At 35.1% G+C, this 22067-nt stretch overlaps 1 protein-coding gene across 7 annotated transcripts in view; it reads right to left on the bottom strand.

Moving 5' to 3' along the window:
- Nucleotides 1-22067, bottom strand: part of HDAC9 (histone deacetylase 9) — a 440456-nt gene that overhangs the window by 110360 nt on the left and 308029 nt on the right. For all 7 annotated transcript variants that reach the window (XM_015853723.2, XM_015853724.2, XM_015853726.2 and 4 more), the window contains 2 exons: nucleotides 18134-18254; nucleotides 12190-12239 (listed from right to left, as the gene is read on the bottom strand). In XM_015853723.2, the coding sequence (XP_015709209.1) occupies nucleotides 12190-12239; nucleotides 18134-18254 (171 nt within the window). The remainder of the gene's footprint in view (nucleotides 1-12189; nucleotides 12240-18133; nucleotides 18255-22067) is intronic.

The following is a 22067-nucleotide window of genomic DNA, read 5'->3' as shown; positions in this document are numbered from 1 at the left end:
TATATTTCAAGCTACTAAAACAATCTTATTTTTCAATTTTCTGGATCTGTGCTTTCTGTCATTTTGATCAATTTTGTTTGCATGCAGCAGAACTAATGAAAATAGTTCCTGTTCACAGTAGGCCTGAATAAAAAGCATGGGCTTCACACATTGCAAAGTTCAGAATAACAATAATAACAGCACATTGTGTTCTCAACTGAGAATCTCAAAATATTGCACAAGCTCAATTAAGCATCATTAGCTTGATATGTGTTGATTCATTCTGTTTTTTTGTTATTAGAGTAAGTCAGATATCAGTAGGTAACTCAGGAAAGTACAGCAAGAAATGAAAAATCAAATACTAAAAAAAAACCAACTTGACGTATTTAAAATTGGCTAGAACTCAGGTTTTCTCTCTTCTGCTTTAAAGCTACTGTGAAATCAACTTTTATTTTTAAAACAAATAAGGAAATAAATAAGTAGAGGTCATTGGTTAAATCTATTTAACCAAGCCATAATAAAGTTTGAAAAATATAGGGCAGTACTTTAAATAAAGAAATATCAACAAGAGGTCTGGGAAGGAGTATTGTCTTGCCATTTTTATGGCTAACAAATTAAGGATAACATGAAGGAGTGGCTGATGAAAATGATTCAGTGGCAGTTGCTCGGTAAACCAGGGCACGAGCAAGAGCCTGCATCCTCAAAGGGACTATGATTCATTTCCAGGAAGGCCGATTAAGTTAAAAATGTAACCACAGCTTGAGAATACCCACACTTCAAGACAGTTGTCTGCTCTGACACAAGAAGGCAGTTTCTCTAACCAACAAACACACAGAATTGGCTGAGAAAGGCATTTATCATGTTTTGCTTTCAGCTGAGTGTGAGGAGACTGAAGCAGGACAGTAAGGCTGTATCTTCCATTATATCTTCCATTGCACAATTTTGTTCAGACTACTGGAACCGCTACTACTTAATTGTACCTGGAATGGATGGGCTACCAAAAAACAATACAGAATTTCCTGAGGAATTTTCAGAAATGACCACTTGAATGTGCACAGGAAATTTAGGATACTTTAGCCGATCTCTGGGGCGTGATGCATATAACAAAATGTAAGCTTTCAGAGCCAAGGGTAGCCAACTGAAGCTGCATATCTTAGTACAGGTTATAATATTATAAGCCAAGTGACATAGAGATATGAATATAATTACCCTAAAAATGTACATTATTATTAACTTGGATGTCATATTCTGTTTAATATTCATGAAAAATTCAGATTCAATGTCCGAAGAACATCCTGTAAAGAACAGCTTATAAAAAAGTTCTGAAAAGCTTTCATCCCACAGCCAACAGTTCAGCTGTCACGACTGGAAAATACCATCCCCCTCCATTTTGTATCTCTATTAGTGCTATGTACTGCCTCAGATATTTCATGAGATTAAATAGAGATTTCCTTTTAACACTGTTCAGTGTTTATTTTGAAACTGGCTGTTGAAATACAATGATATATGTGGCCAACCCATTCAAATTATATCTACTATCTGTGCTAGTGGTCAAGCTGTATATGAAATATAGCTATGCAAAAGCTGTCTAGACATGCCTTTCTGTATTCATGTGAGTTAATTGCAGCTCATATGAGGAAATTTTATCAGATTAGTGATTTCTTGTTCCCTTTCATGTATAGATCAGATGTATCTAAAAGTTTATCTTGCTGCAAAATATGCATAACCAATGTGATTTTTCTAAAGCACAATCTATTAAATAAAACAGATGAAATTCAATATACACTCATTTTTGTTTTGTAAGTGCTTTGGTGTAGCCTAAGAATTTAGTAAAATATCTATCTCACTTTTGATTCTTTTTTAGATATTTTTAAAAAATAAAGCAGAAAATACAGCATTCATTGCTTAATACTAACAGAGAAACTAAACTATTTTTTTTTCTGCTTAATTATATGGATTGTTTTACTTTAAGAATCCTTTTAAAAACTAAAAGGACATGAAAATATTCTTAACATCTAACCAAAATGAAAAAGAATGTTTTTTCAAAGCATCACATTGCCAGAAGAATGAACAGGCCATACATTCCTTTATCAAAAATCCTATCACTACTGCAGCTCTTCAAAGATGTATTGAGCATGACATCAGCAAGAGCCAGAAAACACAAGCCCTATCTGAACACTAAACTTTTAAACACACATATGGGTTTACTTCACTCTGAGTTTCCTGAATGAACAAGGGTGTAGGCTTTTTCAAGCACATATAGTATAGCTCAATCATTGGCATGTGTAGCAAAGTTAATACTCTGTAAAGCTACAGATGATAGAAATTAAGCTACCTGTCCCTGAAGTGGATATGGAGGTATTAAAGAGGAAGTGAATGACTTAAGTGAAAAGAAATGTAGGTAACTTTTCCTGACTGAATGCAACTTGTGTTTCAAGCACAGTGTGCAGGAAATTCCCTGCTCTCAAAAAATAAAAAAATAAAAAAAGCCTCCTTAAACCAAAAAACAGCTATTTACGAATGTATGTTTTCCTCTAAGAAGTATCAGTATGATAATATGTAGAAGCAGGTAGAAAGTTTGCTCTGTACCACTTCAGGACTGTAATGTTTCATATTAAAACAGACTGACTATATAAAGTTTGGAAGTTACAACTCCTTACACGTTGTTCATATTGTGTGAAGATGAAGAGAAGGGACATCAAAATACTCCTGAGGCTTTTGAATACATAAGAGGCTTTTAAAAATCCCCATAGTGGCTATAATTTGAAATGTTACATATCTTGCTATTTCTATTACCTGGATAGATAGATTTAGAGATACTAAATAAATAAATAAATAAATAAAGACATTAACAATTCTACAGTATTCTTATAACTGTCTTTTGTTTTACCTGTCCTTCCCTCTGTAGAGAAACTGCATTCCTCATCCTCTCTTTTAGTTGATCCTCCTCCAGAAACCTCTCAGGACCTGTTTGATGGTCACTGTATCACAGGTTTCCTGCTGACAGTCTGCCAAACCCTGCAATTTTTCACACCACGTGTCTTATTTGTTTTTGAGAGTCATTTTTCTTCTTTAAATAACTAACAGTAAACCCTGAAGCTATCTTAAACACACCTTCACTGATAAGTAAGTGAAAATATAAGAGAGACAAAGCTATAATTCTGGGATAGATTCTGAATCAGAATCCTAGAGTTTGATTACTCTATCACACACAGTTTGTGATTTAGCACAAGTACAGCTTCCACAATGGAATTTTGATTTCATACCTGAAAGGAATTTAAAAATACATCACTCAACCTGTCCTCTATTCTCTGCACAGCTGTTGCCATCATAAAAATGAAAACCAGTCCTTCAAGAGTTACCACATGTCCTGGTCAGAGATACACTCTTTACTCTCTAAGAACGGTTCAAAAATTCAATCTTCCATCTCCCTGCTTATGGCAACTGTGACCAGTGAGAGCAGTGACTTCATGCTACATGTACAGTGTCCTGCACAAAATAGGTAAAAAGCAGCACATCATAACCTAATTTTTAACAGTAGTTAAAAATTATTGCTTCCCTTTTCTTTAAAGAGCAGAGGTTGGGCTCAAGTGTTCTTAGATGGAATTTAATTCGATATGAATTTCTGTTGAAATATTTCAAGATGAATATGGAAAAAATACTACTAAAAAATGCTGTCCTTTGATATAAGTGGTTAGAAAATAGGGAAGTAAATAAAACCTATGCAGTTAACGACATTGTAGCTATTTACAGTGAATGAACTGGTTAAACCCTCTGAGAGAAAAATATGGAAGAGCCCAGGGCTCTTCAGCGATACCACAGTTGAATAAAACCTGTGTATTGGAGAGTAAATTCCTTTTTGTTTTAAAAGAATACAGTCTCACAGTCTTTCACTCGTGCCAGAGCAAACATGTTTCCATCTCTGATTTTTTTCATTTCTCTGGCATGAAAATAGAAATGAAATATTTTCCTAAAGTGTTGCAACCTCGTAAGTGTGTGTGTGGCATTTTGCTCTTACTGTCAGCAGAGTCTAATGTTCTTAGAGAGATCTGGTGCCACTGGACGCCAGCACATAAGTTTGGAACACTTTTCTTGTGACCATGTGCAGTGCAGCTTCCCAGGTGCCACACTCATAGCTTTCACTTCCCGCTCCTAGAGATGTACTCATCTAGAGTGCTCATTCATCACCTCCGTGATTTCCACTAAGAAGCAAAAGGTCCTCAGTGTGCTTCTTAGTTGCTGTTTCATCTCACCATGACTAAAGAAGCGAAGGTGTGCACATCATCTCCAAGGAACAACCTCTAATGAATGGCCTGTCAGCCACATCTCTCAGTAAGGAACAAAGAAGAAAAATTTTGTATGGATGATGTCTCTTCCATAAATTCCACTCACAGGAATGGTGGGCTACTTTAGGAAAAATATGTACTGAGAGCTTCCTTTACTTTTACTGTTACTTTACAGCTGTATCATAGACTTGTTCTGTCAAAGGTTTTTCTAACTGCTTTAATCTAAACTGCTTGCCATGGAGAGTACTCAGGATATCAATTTTTCACACTTTCTTGTCTCCCAGTTTGATTTACAAACAAATTGTGGAGGGGATGCAATCTTTTAGACCCTGCTGGGATGAATAGTTCACGGATCTTCACAAACCAATGCTTGAAAAAAATTTAGTTTGCACTGGCCTTTGTGCTATGTTTGAGTAATTCAGTAGAAGAATTTATCAGCAATAATATTCATGAAAGTGGCTTTTAAAAAGAATTTTAGAGGCTATTAAATCTGACCTTATCCCCTCTTTCAGTACAAGAAAGAGGAATGCTGACTGTACCTGTATCTACTATATGTTGGATATATAGCATTTTCAAGTTTTACCTGCCAATAATGATCTAATTTATTATGGTAACTATGTAACTTATATATATAACCATATAAACTTATAAATCAAAACCAAATCTCTGAAAATATGAGAGAAACTTTTCTAAGCAGAAATTAAAAATTGAATTCCTTGCATGGTTATTGATGGTGGTGCTTAGCCACAGTTAAAATGACTGCACCACTCCTATTTCCATACAACAGGAATTCATCAGAATATTTGCAAAAAGTCCATTAAATATATGATATTTGTATTAAAAATTAAATCCTCTGTATTCAAAATGAGAATAATAATAGAGATAAGAAAAAGTAGAAGTGGAATACAATGATCTATTCTGACAAAATAGTTTAATTCAGCCTCCTAAAACTCCGAAGCATTCAGAATCTCTGTTTCACACAGCACACACTTCACACCCACAAGAATCTAAAAGCCTTAGTGAAATGGTGATGTGTGGATCATTGGTAGGGGGAATGGAGGGAGGATAGCATGGATTAGATGTGGATTAGAACTTGTTTTTAGAAAAAACTCATAAATAAAACACTTAGGTCCAGATTCAAGTCTCAGATATGTGGCATATATCACCAGACGCTTGTAAAAATGTTACTGCACTTAGAGACCTAGCCCTGAGTACTCAATTAATTTAACCTGACATTTCTTTTAGTTTTTAATGGATTAGTGTGTGAAAATGCTTGTGCAATTGCCATCTTATTTTTGATCTTGCAGTTTCCACAAGGTTCATGGGCAAATAGATAACACAATGTATGACCAGTTGTAATGTATACAATGACAGAAATAATAATTCTAATGAGCCAAATTCAAGCTTTTAATAAATAAATAAATAAATAATTGAAATGGCCTGAGCACATTCAAGCAGTATATGGAATTTCAGATTGGACATAGATTATCTTTCTGTCAAAGGAAAACACTGAGCTCTGTTAGAATCTGGTGATTATTCAGACAAGTAGCACATGAGCATTTCCTCTACAGAGAGCTTTCTATCTGTCTTAAGAGCTAAATCCTGTCAATAAACACATGGCATGCTTTTTAAAGGTGAATGTGAATGCTATTTGATTTACCCAATTTCCAGCAAATCTATGTGTTCGTGATTGAGTCTGGAGAGGTTGAATTTGTATGCAGTGTTCTGGTATATAATGCTATTCCACTGTGCACACTTAGCACACATATATAGATATGTACATACAAATAAGCTGAGCAAATTTGAAATGAACAAAAGGAGATAAGATCTTTGAAGAATTGACTTGATGAGAGTTCATTAGCTTCACAATATTTTTCTTTGTTCCCTGTTGTGCCTTTTTATTGAATCTGATCTACTATTGAGGAAAAGTGACCTTCTTTAAAAAAATAAAAAATAAAATAATACTACTAATAATAACTAGGGAACCAAATCTTGTACTTGACAAGATCAGCTTTTCTGCCAGAGCTGGCAGATTACTACCTCTGAGCTTCCACCCCTCCCTGCTGAAAGTTAAAGCAGATTGGAACATTTCTAAAATAGACCTGCCTGCAGCAATGTCAGAGAATTGTGTCTCTCAGTTGAACAGTTCCACCTCTCACTAATCTAAGCACTAAGTTCTGTGGCACAGGGCCATCCCTCTGCCATGAAAGGACAAAAATAGGACAAAGTCTGATGAAATTTCTTCCTTTAGTTATGGGCACCATATTGATATGCTAAATTCTGCCTGTCCTCTCTGACACAGATACCACTGCATGTTCCAGATGAGCAGATTAAGTCTCTGCACCTCACTAACAAAAGAATATCTAATTATTTCCTTCTCCAATCGGTCAGATCATGTTTATCCTTTTTCCTCTAAAAGTAATGTGTCTAAAATTAGAAATTTAGTTACTTAACATCCCTGTCAATGGAAATAACTGAGTTCCTCCAGCTAGTTCTTAACTTCTTAGGTAAACTGACTGAGTCCTAATCTAGTGTCACCTATGGTTTTCTAGTGGGTATGTATGTAAGCAAGCATGGACAGGATCTCATTTTGAGGGTTTCAGTAATTTGTCTGAAATTACATACATGTAGCCGAACTAGTGAGTCTTCACAATCATGCCTTAATATTCTCAACCAAAGTAGCCACAGTGATAGCACTAGGTTGATATAATTAATACCTATAAGAGGAATGAAAAGTTACAACATTTAAGGGCTGAGAAATCTTCCTGCATACAGATAGGGGAGATGGAAGAACGAGAAACAGAAGAAAACAATTTGTTCCCTGGTTGACTTATTAAAGTAGTGCACTATTGAGATCTTGCCTTTCTTCTTTCATTTCTTCCTGTGTGGTCAGGACAGAAAGAAGTACTGTACAGCTACTGAAGCAAGGAATACAAGGGAGAAAATCAACATTCATATTTAGAGAGATGCTTTGAATATTTTGTAGAATTTGGAAAAGAGTAGAGAGATTTCATAGTTTTAAATTTCTTTTCTTAATAGTTATTGGCCAAATGCTTTTCTGGTATGTTAGAATTAAGCTGTACTCCAGAAATGAAAAAAAGACCAGCTTATCCTAGCAGAAAATCTCTCCTCTTTCACTACAATATCAAAATTAAAGGAAATGCAATGAACTTTCCTAATATGTACAGGCCATTCTTAGTCACTCAGCTATTTAGCTCATGAACAGCACTGTTAAGCTCACTAAAGATTTATTCTGTAAAAGTCTAATTTTTTTATGGGGTGGTATTCTTCCCTATCTCCTCCTCTTGGAATTAAAAAACCTGACTTTACACATTACAGGTTTGGAGCAGTGTCTTTGAGGGGAAGAAAGAGGGGGAGGATTGGATAACTGCCCAATTTCATATGATAAAAGTGAAATTCTCTTCTGTCTGCAGAGTAATCCCCAGGGAACAACGTATGAAACCCAAACTTAAATAAAATCATATCCTGTTTGCAAACATCATATTCCCTTTGCTACTCAGTAATCTGGACCCATAAACCCCAGCACAGCTTGAGAGCCCATTCCTCATCTAAACAAATGCCATAAGCCCCTTTATACTTTTACAACCATGTCAGAAAATAATATTGACTGCCAATAGTGATGTGATTGGAGTTGCCTCCTCTGAGCCATAAAAGAAGCAGTCTGTTATCAATTTCTCTAAATGCATCAAGGGAATTATGGGTCGGTTCAGTTCCAAGTTATAAATGACAATTCAAAAGCCGCAGAAGTTTTTGAAGCTGGGAGCCGATGATGACATTATCATAAAAGCCTGCTCTTCTTTGCTTTTGTGGGTTTTTTTGCCGATCAACTAGGCAAAAAAATATGGCTGAGAAATGACTTCAAGATTTCTTCACACAGCAGCAGGTCAAACAGGCAGGAAAACAATCACTATTTTTAGTGACAGACTGAGGCAAAGAGATGAAACTTGCTCCCATTAAAAGTAGATTTCTGCTTCTTTTTTTGTCATTTTCACAGCAGAACAGAAGGGGAGGAATTGTAATAGATGGATGCATTGATCAAATGATCAGTTATATCTCTAGTGGCTCGTCACAGAAAAAAAAAAATAAAAAATGACATTGTCTGATAATTTGCAGGACCAGAAAGTAATTTGTGATTGTTCTCCCCATTTGGCCATTTCACCTGCAAATTACCCACCTCCTGGAAACCTTTCCACATTCCAAACCTCTGACAAGCTACAAGAAACTATCTGTTATTAGAAACATTGGCTGTAGAGCTGATAGTGTCTCTTTAGTTCAAGGAACCACACATGCCAGTCTTAGAACTCTTTAACAACAATTAAGCCTGTCACAGTGTTAAAATTGGAAAGAAAGAAAAAAAAACAACATTACTGTAAAAAGAGATGTCTCATACTTCAGAAAATGTGCTGCTGACTTTAGATAGCTCTCTGATGAAAAAATTAACTGCCATTGAAAGAAAACCTGCTATGGGTAAATTTAGGAGGACAGATATAGACTTCCTTTTTTTTTTCTGTATATATATTTTTTCTGTATAAATGTATATTTCTGTTCACTTTGGCTATTGGTGTGAATCATCTTTGGGTTCTTGGATAGAGAGACAGTTATTAGTTTTTCTCTTTTATTCTTTCTTTTCTTTCCTTTTTCAGAAGTCCTAGCATATACCAAGTAAAATTCATCAGTGACTCTGATTTTAATTAGTCACTATCACTACTTGAATATATATTAATAGAGATGAAAATTCTTTATGGAATCATTAAGTAGTAGCTTTCCATGTATTTGCATTCATGCAAACAATTCAGAACTGCAATGGAAGAGCACCCCAAAATATCAGATCTTTTTTATGGACAAAATTCAAAATTCTTGATATAATTTCTTTTACTGCCATTGCAATATCCTAAAAAAAGTGGATACCTCATCTTGGCTGCAATTTATTGACACCATTAGAACAGATAGAGATGACAACCAAATCAACAATATAGCGGAATTTAGGGTTGAGGAGGTTAGTTGCACCTTTAAGTCCTGTCAGGACAATGCATGCCATCCCAAGTTCGTGTCAGTAATCTTTATTGTCTGTTGGCTCGTTATGCCTGCAAAACCTATGAAGTCTTAAATTCTAATCCTTATTCCAAGAAAACTTCACATTTTGTTAACTTGATTGTTTCACATGAAATGTATAAGCTTTGTGAAAGAGGTGCTAGAAGTTCACTTTATAAGTGTTTATAAGGTAGATTATATACTTAGAGACATGGTCTTTGCACCCTCCTATGCTCTGTCTTATTGGCCCAGTCCTCCATTCAAGAGTGGTGCAGCAGTGTGGTTGGTGTGAGGGGCCTCTCCCAGAAACAATTTATGATCTCCTCAGTAATAAAGACATTCCTTAAGAAATGGGAACTCTGATATTAAATACAACCTAGCAGGAAAGAGGAATAATCCTAGATGGGAACATCTCCTATGTGAGTAGTTTAACCACACATCTATTTAATCACAGTAAGGCTTCCTAATAACAGTCAGCAAGGTTCCCATATCTCTGAAGACAACAGAATCAAAGAGCACTCAATTAGGAGTGAGAAAGCTATAAAGTATTCTGCAAAGCTAAGGTCTTTATTTCTTTTGTAATAGCCTTTCTCACTGTCTTATTTAGTAAACAAATAAACAATTAAGCAAGTAAAAATAAAATAAAATAAAATAAAATAAAATAAAATAAAATAAAATAAAATAAAGTAAAAATTACATAGAAGATAAGAAAAAACCTAAATGATTCTGACTCCTCACAGTCTTTGCATGAACTATGGCTTTCAGACTTATTATCGCTTCATAATCTTCAAATTAGTTGAAAATCACTAAACAGCAGTGCTGCTTTCTTTCTACTATTTTTATTGAAGGTAAAAGTAGGAACTGCTTTCCAGACAGTTTGAAGCAGCTCCCTTTCCCAGAGCTCATCTTAACCAACAGACAGCTAAATATCTCTGAAAGGGAGCTCCTAATCTGATTATTTACCTTGAAAAAGGTCATAACCCATTTCTTTAAGAGGCCCACAGCAAGGCTGACAGTAATAATATGTAGAAAGGGAAACCAACTAAAAAAATATAAATAAAGGATCCATTTCTATAATGGCTTCTTTAATCCATTTTCCATGATTCTAGATCAGAAATGAAGCAAAAAGTCTCAAGAAAGTACAGATAAATTTAAGTGTTTAAAAAGCTAACCTATGCTCGTGTTTTCTTTATAGTGGGCAACACACTTTCATTACTAAAAGGATTTCAAAGGATTTCAAACTCCGTTTCTATTTATGATATTTCAGTACTAACTCACCAATGCTTAAATAACATGTTTTGAGAGAAACCTTTTATAGTTTTATTTTCAAAGCATACTATAACCCAATTTACTTTCCAAAGCCCCCAAAAGTAATTGTCAAGAAATTTTGCACCAGCTTCTCTTTGCTCAGAAGTCTGAACAAAATTCTTTTATAAAATCTCTTGTTTAAGCTATTCTAAACATCTTGATTTCAGCAGTAACAGTAAATATAATACCTCGATTACAACTAATTTAACTTTTTTTAAAAAAATAAATTAACACACAAGCATGTGTGCATGCATTTGTGTACACAGAAACGCACAAAGGTGCATGTGTACATGCATGTATACATGACTACGCGTCATCCATACAAAGGAATGACCCCAAAGTTTCAAAAACAGAAAGTTTTTAATATTCAGGTTCCAGATTTTGGTAAGTAACCTCAGCAAGCCTAAATCCACAGTGGAGGAACTTGATTGATTACTAGCTCCCGGTCTTTTCATTCTCTGTAACTAACAGCACAGAAATCCTCAAACATTGCTAAATACTGAAAACTCAAATGGAATTATTAAGATTGTGTGTAAATTCTTGCAACATAGATTTTATTTGTCAAGTATCTCATTATTTGAAAAAAGTAAAGAAGAAGATACTATAAACAAGATTATTATGGCATGAATCTTACCCTTTGTGAAGGATAAAAGTAAATTAAATATTAGAAGTTTGTATTGGAAGTTGACATATAGCCCTGATTTCATTCCAGAGTTTGTGGCTTTATTCCTGAGTACTGAGAAAGAGCAAAAAACCCAAAAACCTAAAGTGTATTTGCATCACTCAAAAAGCCCATCTATGCCTAATAATATCAGCATTTTGATATCAACGACATAGTGAATAATGCACTGAGCTGAACTAGATGCATGAAAAACTGCTGTGTGTGAGAAAAAAGAATTAAAGTGGGGGCGGGGGGGAGGAGGGAGGCAGGGGAAAGGAACTGCCTGAAACATCTGAATATGAAAAAGGATTTGTCCTGGTATTACCTTCACTAGAATTTAGTGTGAGCATGAAGTCAAGATCAGTAGAAATTCTCCATTCTAAATGTTTTCAATGATTTGGATGAATTGTTTACCTACTGCTTCAACACATTCTTATCTATAAGTTTTTGACCATTAAATATAATACTCAACACATATTTCAGAATGAGTCTGTTCTGGTAATCGGGTAATTTTTGTGTGTGTGCGCTCTGTGAGCTGCAAAGCTATGTTTACTTTTCAGCAATGCGTGAAACACCTTCATCAAATTTCATTCTGCTGGAAGCAATTGCACCCACGTTACGTTTCTCAAAAATAGATCACATGCAACAAACAGACAAACAAATAAATAGTAGGACAAAGAAGAAATGTACATATTTCCACAAAAGATGTTCCTACCTGTTTTAGTGCAATGTATTTTAGTCACATCTCTGAAAACAGTAAGATAACTTCCAAGGATTCCTCTCTAGATATATCAACTTCTTGTGAATTTGAATTGTTAGTAAAATCATCCTATGGAATCTATGAATTAATATATTTGTTGTGTGCTGTCCCCTCTTGAAAGAAACAACCAAACAACTACTTACCCCAAGTCCCCCACAAGGCAGCAAGGAAAAGAGTTTTTGAGACACGTTTCCTAAATATTGAAGAAAAGAAAAGAAACAATAAGCATCAATTATAAAAAAAATCATTTAAACACTGGAACAGCAATCTCTACTGTAATTCTGATTTCTGAATTTAGACATCACACAATGAAAATATAGAACTTGATTAATACCTCAAAAGCAAATCAGCCATGGGACATTTAAATTACTTTTTTTTTTTTTTTTTCCCGCAACAGTGACAAATTCTAAGATTGGTGAGCAAGGATTTCAAAGGAGTGTATAAGTAATGAACTCAACTTCACAGAAAATCACTCTGAACTAGGGCTAGTAGTCAACCTGGTATCTTTAGCTGCTGAAAAGATAAGCAGCTTGCCTATACTACTCATCTCAGCTTATTCCACAGTCAGTGGAGTGAGGTAGGAACCTCTCCCCAGCCTGGATGACTGATGAGATGGATTGTACTTGAGAAGTGCCTGTTTCTTTTCACTGACAACAGAGGGAAACTCATTAAGCTTCACATGCAACTGGTGACTATTTCTTAAGTTCAGCTCTCCAAAAAGTTTCTCCTTTGAAAACTGCTGTCTTCACCTTCCTAGCTATTCAAATGTGGGTCTGAATTTTACGACACGTTAACAAATATTTTAATTTTTTTTTGTTATTTTTATGTATTAATATTTTAAAACATAACATGGAATATCTTTTTCATTATTTATGTCAGTAATACTCAGTGTATATATTCTACCAAAAGGAAACATAAATTTAATAGGTTTTAGAATCTAATTTCTAACTTATGCTTTATTGATAATGTGATAAAGCTAATAATTATAATCACTTTTTATTTGTTAAAATTTTTATTTTTTTTTTAACCACTAAAGTCATTGTTTCTCTTGATAAGGATGATCTTGTACTGTAAGTATCTCAGGAATTGATACAGTTCTTATTCAAGTATGAAATCTGATCCTAAGGCAGCTGTGGAAGAAAACACGCACTCTTCTCCTGCTATATCACAGAACTGGCTCTGTGGCTTTGCCATATGGAGGAAGCGTTAGATAGTGAATCACTCAAGTTACCAAGAGGAGCCACCCATTGTTATGGAAGGGGCAAACACTGCAGTTACTCATGTTTAGCAGGTGCCAATGAAATGTATAAAGACAATTATAAGCCATCATCTTTGAAGTATGGGAGACCAGACTGAAAGGTCTGAGACAAAGAAAGTGCTTTACGCTTTGAGTAAAATCCAAGATGCATTTTTAACCGACTAGAGGCCTTTGATCAGTTTGCAGCGTGCTAGAGAAGCGAAACAAAACCTCCTGTGGAGCTACCAGGGGAAATGCAGGTGCAGCAACTATGCAGAGTTCTCGTACTGCAAGTCCTAATGGCCTCAGACACGCAAGGAAATGTTTACTGACAAAGACTGTTGGAGCAGAGGTATGGAAGGATTTTCCAGACCTCTTGCTAAGCAAATCCAGGGACCATTATGAGCAGCAGTTTTTCACTTTTTGCTATGTGGAAGATCAAAAAGTCTTGAGCAGCTAACTAAAAAATTAGCACTGCTAAAGTGACAGGAGATGTTAATAGAAACACAGCCTGAAATTTGAGATAAAAGGAGGCGGTTTCAGAATATTGAATGACTGGACTTTTTCCTTAAATTCCTTTGCGTAAGAGAGAACAGATGAATTCTCATTTATCTCTGTGCAGCAGGGCACATTGTACATGGTAAACACTATTAAAAACAACAAACACAAAGTGGAAACAGAAAAGCAGATGGTGAGGAAAGACACTAAAATCAATCAATGGATAGCATTAAAACAGAAAAAAAAAACAATCACAAAGCCTTTTCAGTTTATCATGATCATTTGCCAGGATACTAAGCTCTTATTGCACAAGAGCAAAAAAAGCTGAAGATAGAATTTACAAAATAAGAAAAATATCAAGATTTCATGAAAAGAACTTTGGAAAAGGCTCCACTAAGACAAAGAGAGAGAGAGAAAAAGAGGGAGACCATCGCTTGGCTATTTTCTAAGAAAGAAAGGAGCTCACTTCTCTGAAAATGAAAACCAGTAGTAAAAAGCAAACCCTTAAGATGAACTGTGAGAATTTTCCATCATGCTTGGAGTTGTTGCTGCAGCTGAATTTGGTAAATAGTAGATATTTCCCAGTACCACCCTTTCTTACCTAGGACAAATCCAGAATAAAACAGTAATAGAAATGAGATACTTTAATAGATGAGGACTACTCCAAAAATAATTCCTCTTCATTATGTTGGCCCACAACATCGGAGGCAAACTGTGGTGCTATGGCACTAGAAGATGAATCTTCCTACCAATATTCTGTTCCGTGTTGTTGCCATGTGACAGATGGCAGAAGAAGGGTAGTCTGACAAAATGGCATCTGACATAGAATTCGGTAACAAGCAAAGGTTTGGAGCTAAATTCCTCTGTGCACAAAAAACATAATATCTAATACCGTGAATATGTTGAAAAATAGTGTTTCGTAGCTGAGAATTCACTCTAACCAGTAGTTTTATTGTGATCTTTGTATCAGTTGTAGTTTCCAACAAAATAAATAGAAAGCATTACTTTCAGAGTGACATGTAAAAGACAAATGGTTTTGTAGGTTGTCAGAGTTTGCAGTCACAAGCAAATCACTTGACATGAAATATCTAGAGAAGATTCACCACAAAAATTCAAATTGTACTCAAAAATGTCTACCCACAAAGGCAGTAGGAGCTGGCTAGTCAAACTAGGTGTTGAAGCAGGAAGCCCCTATAGAAGCCAAGAATATCTCTTATGAGATTTGAAATTCAGATCCGAGAGTCTGATGAGTAAGAAGAGTGATGGGATAATGCTCCCATTCTGAAAAACAAACAACAACAGCAAACAAACAAAAAATCCACCACCACCACCAAAAAATCCACTAAAAATGAGTTTACTTGTTAAAAGGCACCTAGATGCTTCAAGTATCATCCTTTAAGAATGAAGACTTTTTTTTTTTTTTTTCCTGAGGAAGTAATTGCAATTGCACGGATGCTCTATAAATGAATCCTTTAGTTGTACTTTAAATATTACCTCACTGTCAGGGATGTGTTGACAGAGTATTTCCCACTTTTATAAACTTGTGATCATAGGAAAGTGGATTTTTAGAAACACTTTATTAATTATGGTCAAAGAGGTAAAAAGCAATCAAATTTTTAAGACCTGTTTGGTAACTGTTCTGCCCTTGAGCTCATTCAGAGAGGTATGAAAGATTGTATTCTGTCACATGAAACCATAATGTGATGTGACACACAGTCTCCATATTAGTTTCCTTCACGTCAAGAAAATGTAATGCAACATAACATGTTGTTTAACACACCATAGTGAAATACGATCAGTTAAAAGCTAAACTGCATGACAGTGTAAAAATTGAAGCAATCATTTGCAATAGCTGCTTTTGCAGCCCCTGATTTGGAGAAATAAAGCCAGAAGTTCAAGGCAGTTTATACTCTTGAAAGCATGAAGAATATGTGAACAATATATACGTGCACAAATCTCATTGATTTCAGAGTTCACAGCTGTTTTACTTTGCAGCCTTCCAGAACAGAATAGTTTTCCTTAACAGAGAAACCAGCATTTATTGACAGGTAGCACACTTCTAGTTCTAGTTATCTGATAAATTCAATTCCTTCGGGTGTTTCTTTTCTATTTACAAAATACAGAAACTTCATGTGAGCAAGAAAAGACCTTCAAAAATGCAAATGTCCTCTGAACAGGCACAGGGAACAAATATTTTTTCTGAGACTTAAATGGGGAACAAAGTGAGATTCTGTCTTTTTTGGTGCACAGAGGAGTTAGGGAAGGAACAAAAGCCTTTTCATTAGAATGCAAAGCCATGATCTGATGGAACAATTTTTGTAGGAAAGAAAAAAGGAAAAAAAAAAAAAAAAAAGGAAGAAAAAGAAAAGAAAAAAAAATCACTTTAATTGAAATGGGAAAGTTATGAGATGATGTTGTTATTGTTGACATTTATGATGAGAAACATTTCCTTTAGACTTTTCTCCTTCACTACACATCATTTTGAATTTTGGTACTGTACCAAGATATTAATTTTAATGTCAACATTGGTTAGGTTCAACCACACTTGTCTGGGGATAATGAAGGATGGAACAGTCACACTGCATTTTGGAAAAATGTGAAAGATAGTCATTTTGTATAGGAGCAGGAAAGCTTAAATAGTTTTCAGCCAAAAAAACAGGCACATGCAAAAGCATGTAGGAAGGTTGTTTTATTGACCATTGTCTTGGTAAAAGGCCATGCAAGAGGCAGCAAGAAAACATCCTACAGAGACAGAAAAGAGCATTCAGCGAAAGATACACTCAGGATATATACTAGGAGTGTGATCTTGATATAAACTCAGAGAGTAAATGTTTTGGACTGAGTACCAAATGACAAAGGCAAAGAGTGTTGAGCAAAGAACTGTGAACAAATAAATGGATTTTAGGGATTAAGTAAACAGAGCTTTCTGCATTCTGTATACATAGGTAGAAACACAGCAAGAATACCTGTGTCAATTGCTTTTTTCATAGCATAACTGAAACTACACACTGCATCTCATATAACAGTCCAAAATGGGAACAAGACTTCATATAAATGTATGTTATATTAAATAATGCAAAAATTAAAATGAAATGAATCAAAATAATAATAATAATTAAAAAAAAAAATCTAAATGAAATGTTTGACTCTATCAAGATGGAACATTTTGACAATGTTGATGAACCCAAATCAATTTTTTTTCCAATTGCTCATTTTGCAGGAATTTAGTTCTTATACATCTGTCTGTTTCTTTGTTTTTAGTGGGGGTTTCCTAACTTGAAAATTATAGCTTCCAAGAACCTATCATGTTGTAATTATTTTTTAGCTTTGATTTTATTTCGTCAAAGATGTATAAACTTAGATGTTACCGTGATCACTACAGTTTTTTCTATCTACTTTTATAAATAACTGAAGCCACAGGTTACCTTCTGGAAGGAACTCTTTTCAAAGCGAAATAATTGCTAAATATTAGTAAAACTAGAACAGCAATTTCTTTTGATGGCTAGTATTGTGTTTGTTTGAATTGAGTCATTACATTTAGGCAAATCTCCACATTTTAGGACATGTTTATTAAAAATAGTTGAGAATGTTTCATCTTGTGTGCAGGGACAGAAAAGGAAGGATTTCACTCACAGATTATTTCCAAAATGCTCTACTTGGGTTTCCTTTCACATCATCTTGTAGCAGGTGTGGACTCTTGCTCCATTCATGACAGTGCCCAGTTTAACCTTACTTCTTTACTATGGAAGCATATGATGAGCATTGGTTGTTCGTGAAGATATTTGATATTAAAATCTTGGCAGCTTTATGGTATTCTGTACATTCATATGTTCATTTAATATTTTAATAACTCTTTTCCCTGTTATTCAGAAATATGGTATTCTGCATAATGGGAAGGCATTAAAATAAAGTTCATAGCAAGATTCAGGCACGGTATCTGCACTTAGCATGGCTGAAGTCATTGAAATAAAGAAAATGAGAACAGCAAACAAGCAGTTCTGACAAGCAAGTGTATCTTAAACTCATTTTCAAAGCAGAGAACAAGAAGATCAAAGACCAACAGTGTTCAAAATTGCCGTTGATCTCTGATGGAGAACAAATTACAGTTAAGGGTTAATGCTTTGACAATTTTGAAGCGAATGAGAAGAAACTTCTCTTTGTGCTTTCCAGCCTGTGCATTTTGCTAATCTATATTTGGCTTCCATTGTAACATTCTCCTTCCACATAGCAATGCATTTGGAAAAAGTGAATTTTTGTCACACTGCTTGCCAAGTATTTTAAACTGACACCAGCTATGACTAATGACAGTGCTGGAATGTGCTGTTCTCAGTAGAATAGAGGCCTGTACAGACCTAGGAGTTTCCTGGGGTCCAGCTTCTGTCTGTTCAGGGGGCTGGTGCCATACAGCAGTGAATGATGTTCAGAGTGAACCAGCTGTATTTCCTCCAGACTGGCTTTTCGACCTCGAATTCGCTGAAAGAAAACAGCAGAGGCCTACAATATTCCACTGACAATATTTAGGAAAAAAGAAAAAAAGAAGAAAGAAAAAGGAAAAAAAGAAAAAAGTAAAGGATCGAAATAACATTTAGTATGATTAATAATGGGTTGAAATTGTGTCATGCAGAAATGTGACACTGATTTGTTTATTAAAGTAATGCTATATGAAAAACAAATGCGTGTGTGGTTTATTACAAATGCTTAACTTGTAGCAGAGTTAATAAAGGATTTCAAACACAAGAGAAAGAAAAGATTCTGATCCTTCTATACATTTTTAAGAAATACAAACCACGGGATGAGATACTTCTTAAATCAGAGAGTTGACTAGAAAATATCTTATTTAAAGAACAAAACCTAATTCACACCTGTAAGCTGCAGATGTGTTCTGAATGCAGATTTAAGTTTTTTTGTAATTACTGCAATTTATGCTGCTGGGAGAGCATGATCACCATCAGAATGGGCAGGGAGAGGAAGAAAATTAATACTTACATTCTTGAGTAAAATATTTCTCTGTATTTTTTATTTTTAGAATGTATGTTTGGACTCTAAGGGTCATTTTTCTTGTTGCAGATACTGACCCACTTGCTTCCTTGTGTTTTTATAAGTGAGATTTGTCTCTTTAAATGTTTCTCCAGCTTGTAGTCCTCTCATTTAAATCAGTGTTAAAAAGAAAAGAAAAAAAAAAAGAAAGAAAGAAAGAAAAGAAAGGGGAAAAAAAGGAAAGAAAATGTGGGACTATTTCTATAAATCAATTATATATCTTTAATCACTTTAGAAAGGGAGGAGAGAAGGGAGAAACAATAAAATTAATATTTTCTTATTCAGTAGATCTGTTACTTCTAAGTTTTTGGAGTTACAGCCTGTCATAAAAATATTTACTTCTCTGCCACTGCAAGTGCCTTTGCAAACACAACAACATGAAGCAGATTTTGTTCAGATTCAGGCATAATAAACAGCACTGTCAACAAAGTTCTGGTCCCAAGATCATCTTGTCTGTTGATATTGGATAACACAAAGAAAAAACAGACTATTTTTAAGGTTTTAGACTCTGTTTGCAGAGCTGGTCATTATGAACACCTAGGGCAAAACTTCTACCAATTTAGAGTGTGGATCTGTCTGACTGTCAAGGCCCATAAATAAATAGGTACAGAAGTTATCTAAATAAGTCTTAGATTTACTAGACTGATTAACCTTTTACAGAAATTTTGCTCACATATATTTTTTACAGGTTAAACTATCATTTTTATTATATCCATCATCCACTCATGCACATCAGGAAGCACCATCCTTACAAGGAGAAGAAAGCAATATTATAAACATTTAAGAAAATATTAAGGAAGGAGTTGTCCAGGGGCAGCCAGAGGAATCAAGCCCAGTTTGTATCAAGATAAGCAACAGCAGCTTTTTTTGACAAATGAGGAAAAGTGCCCCTAAGAGTTGAATATAGCTAACTATGGAATAAGGTTCCATCCAGGGTTATCATGGAAGCCCAATTCCTTGTAGTATTAGAAACTTGTCTGGACACAGCACTGGAAAAAACATTTTAGGGAATGGTCCAGGAACTAAATGACTTAATAAACTCTTTTTTCATCTCCAATTTATTCAGGCCTCTCCCAGTCTCACATGAGAATTTGTAGCAGTTTATCCACATCCTCTAAACACACAGTTGCGCAACCAAAATCATCACATTAGGTTACTTCATGTAATCAGTACACTCTATAATAGTTCTTCCGAGTCAGATGAAATCTTTTTCTTCACAAGTGAGGTGACTGGTAATATTTATTTATTCATCCATTCTCAGTAAGTTCTATCTTTATAATAAGCTGCTTTAAAATCTGTATGTCCAGTTCTTCATAATGAAACAAGAAAGGAAGTCTGGTTTCTAGAACAGCTAAAACAAATGTGAAAGACAAGGGATATTTTATGAAAGTCACATCAAAGAACCTCTAGTAAAATGCTCACTGTCTGGTATTTTCAGGAAGTTACACAAAAACTCTATAAGATATGTTTAAGACAGTTAATTGTCTGGCTCTTTTAAGTGCTCTTAAATGCCGTATCACTTTAACTATAAAGACACCCACAGCCATCCATTATTGTTGTAGCAGGGAGCTGCATGGTGTCCTATAGCTGTGCACTAACAGAGTACAGTCTGGTAGTGACCTCCAAAATGAATCACAGTGGAGCAGTGTTTTGCTGAGCAGCTACCTATTGCCCAATATAGTCAGTTAGATTTTCAAGGAAGAAACAGGTTGTGCAGAAAGAGGCTCAGTGGATAGCATGAAACAGTCATTTCCCAGCTTCTCCCAGCAGTAAGACCCTTGAGGTGCAGATAACAGCTGAACTGCCAGAGCATACAGAGCTCATTACTGCCCTTTCTCCAAGGATTCTCCAGCTCCAACACTGAGCACCACCCAGCACTTATACACCCTAACTGACAGGAAAAAAAGGGAAGGCACATGTCTGCATTGTTTCTGTATTCACACCTCTTCATTCATTACTTTTTTCATCCCACCTTTGCTCTATCCCTGCAGGTAGAGCTGTTTTCAATAATGTTAAAATTCCAACTATCTAAGGCTCCACACGCACACACACAAAAAAATGTGCTACTAAAAATTGCCTGTGATAATTGCTAAGAACAATCCTTTTTATATAGTGATGTCAAGGTTTAGGAGATATACAGAAGTACATCCTATAATGTGCTTTTGTTGGCTGTGTCTGGAATCATATAACTAGTAAAAGGGTTTCACTAGTCATACATCAGCAGAAGAGGGCAAGTTATTATTTTATAATGTACATGACAATTTGTGTGTTGACCTGCTCCCCTGCCATATGCATTTCCCTCGTCCGTGGTGACATCTGCACTTATCAGGAGAGCAAAATGCACCTGAGAGCTTTGAAAGAACAACCCAGAATCAGAAAATTATTTTCCCCAGAACAGGAAAATGCTTTCACCTCTCACAGAATTTAAGGTAAAGAGAGCTGTCTAATCTTGTCTTGAACTTAAAATAGACCATTAAAATTTCATACAAATAACCTCTATTAACCTAGAGATTTCGACTAGTCCTTTAGCAAACTAAATTCCTGCACAGCCAGAGATTCAGAAAGACAAAGGTGACACCACTTGTTTCTCTCTGCTAAACTAACAGGAATTGTTGACATAGCTTAAGCAATATTTCTCGCTCAGGTCTCTCAGTATGTGTCCATTGCCTTTACTGCAGTTATTCATATGGATATAGAATTTCTGTGAAATTTTCCCAGGCTATCCAGTTTATAAGGAAGGTCTTCAGAGTCTTTCTCATTTTTCAGGGAATTCTCCTCACTGTTCAATTCTCTCATACAAAAACAAAACTAAGCAATAAATAAATAAATAAATAGATAAAATAAACAAAAACAAAACAAAACAAAACAACAAAACAAAAAAACAAACAAACCAACCAAAACCACAGATAATACATGTATTTTGCCAGTCATCATGTCTCTTTCTCTCCTTTTTGCCTTTTTGTGGGAAATGCAGGTGTATCTGCATTTGGGCACCTATAGAGAGATGCAGTTGTTACATTCATATGTTTTGATCTTCCAGTGCCTAGCCTGAATATGTTCTAAACTGCAGTTTGGCTCTTAAAGTGTCTTCATGGACTTTTCCTGTATTATTTATTCATGAGTGGTATGTTGAGGTTATATATTTGATCATGTGATCTGGAAGAAACAAAGGTTTTTAGCACTTTAAGTTATTCCACTTTCATTTCTAAGCACACAGTGGGAGTCAAAATAAGCTGAATGTCATTCAAC

The sequence above is a fragment of the Coturnix japonica genome, chromosome 2 (assembly GCF_001577835.2).
Source record: "Coturnix japonica isolate 7356 chromosome 2, Coturnix japonica 2.1, whole genome shotgun sequence".
NCBI classification, from domain to species: domain Eukaryota; kingdom Metazoa; phylum Chordata; class Aves; order Galliformes; family Phasianidae; genus Coturnix; species Coturnix japonica.
This window is presented reverse-complemented; position numbering and strand designations above follow the sequence as displayed.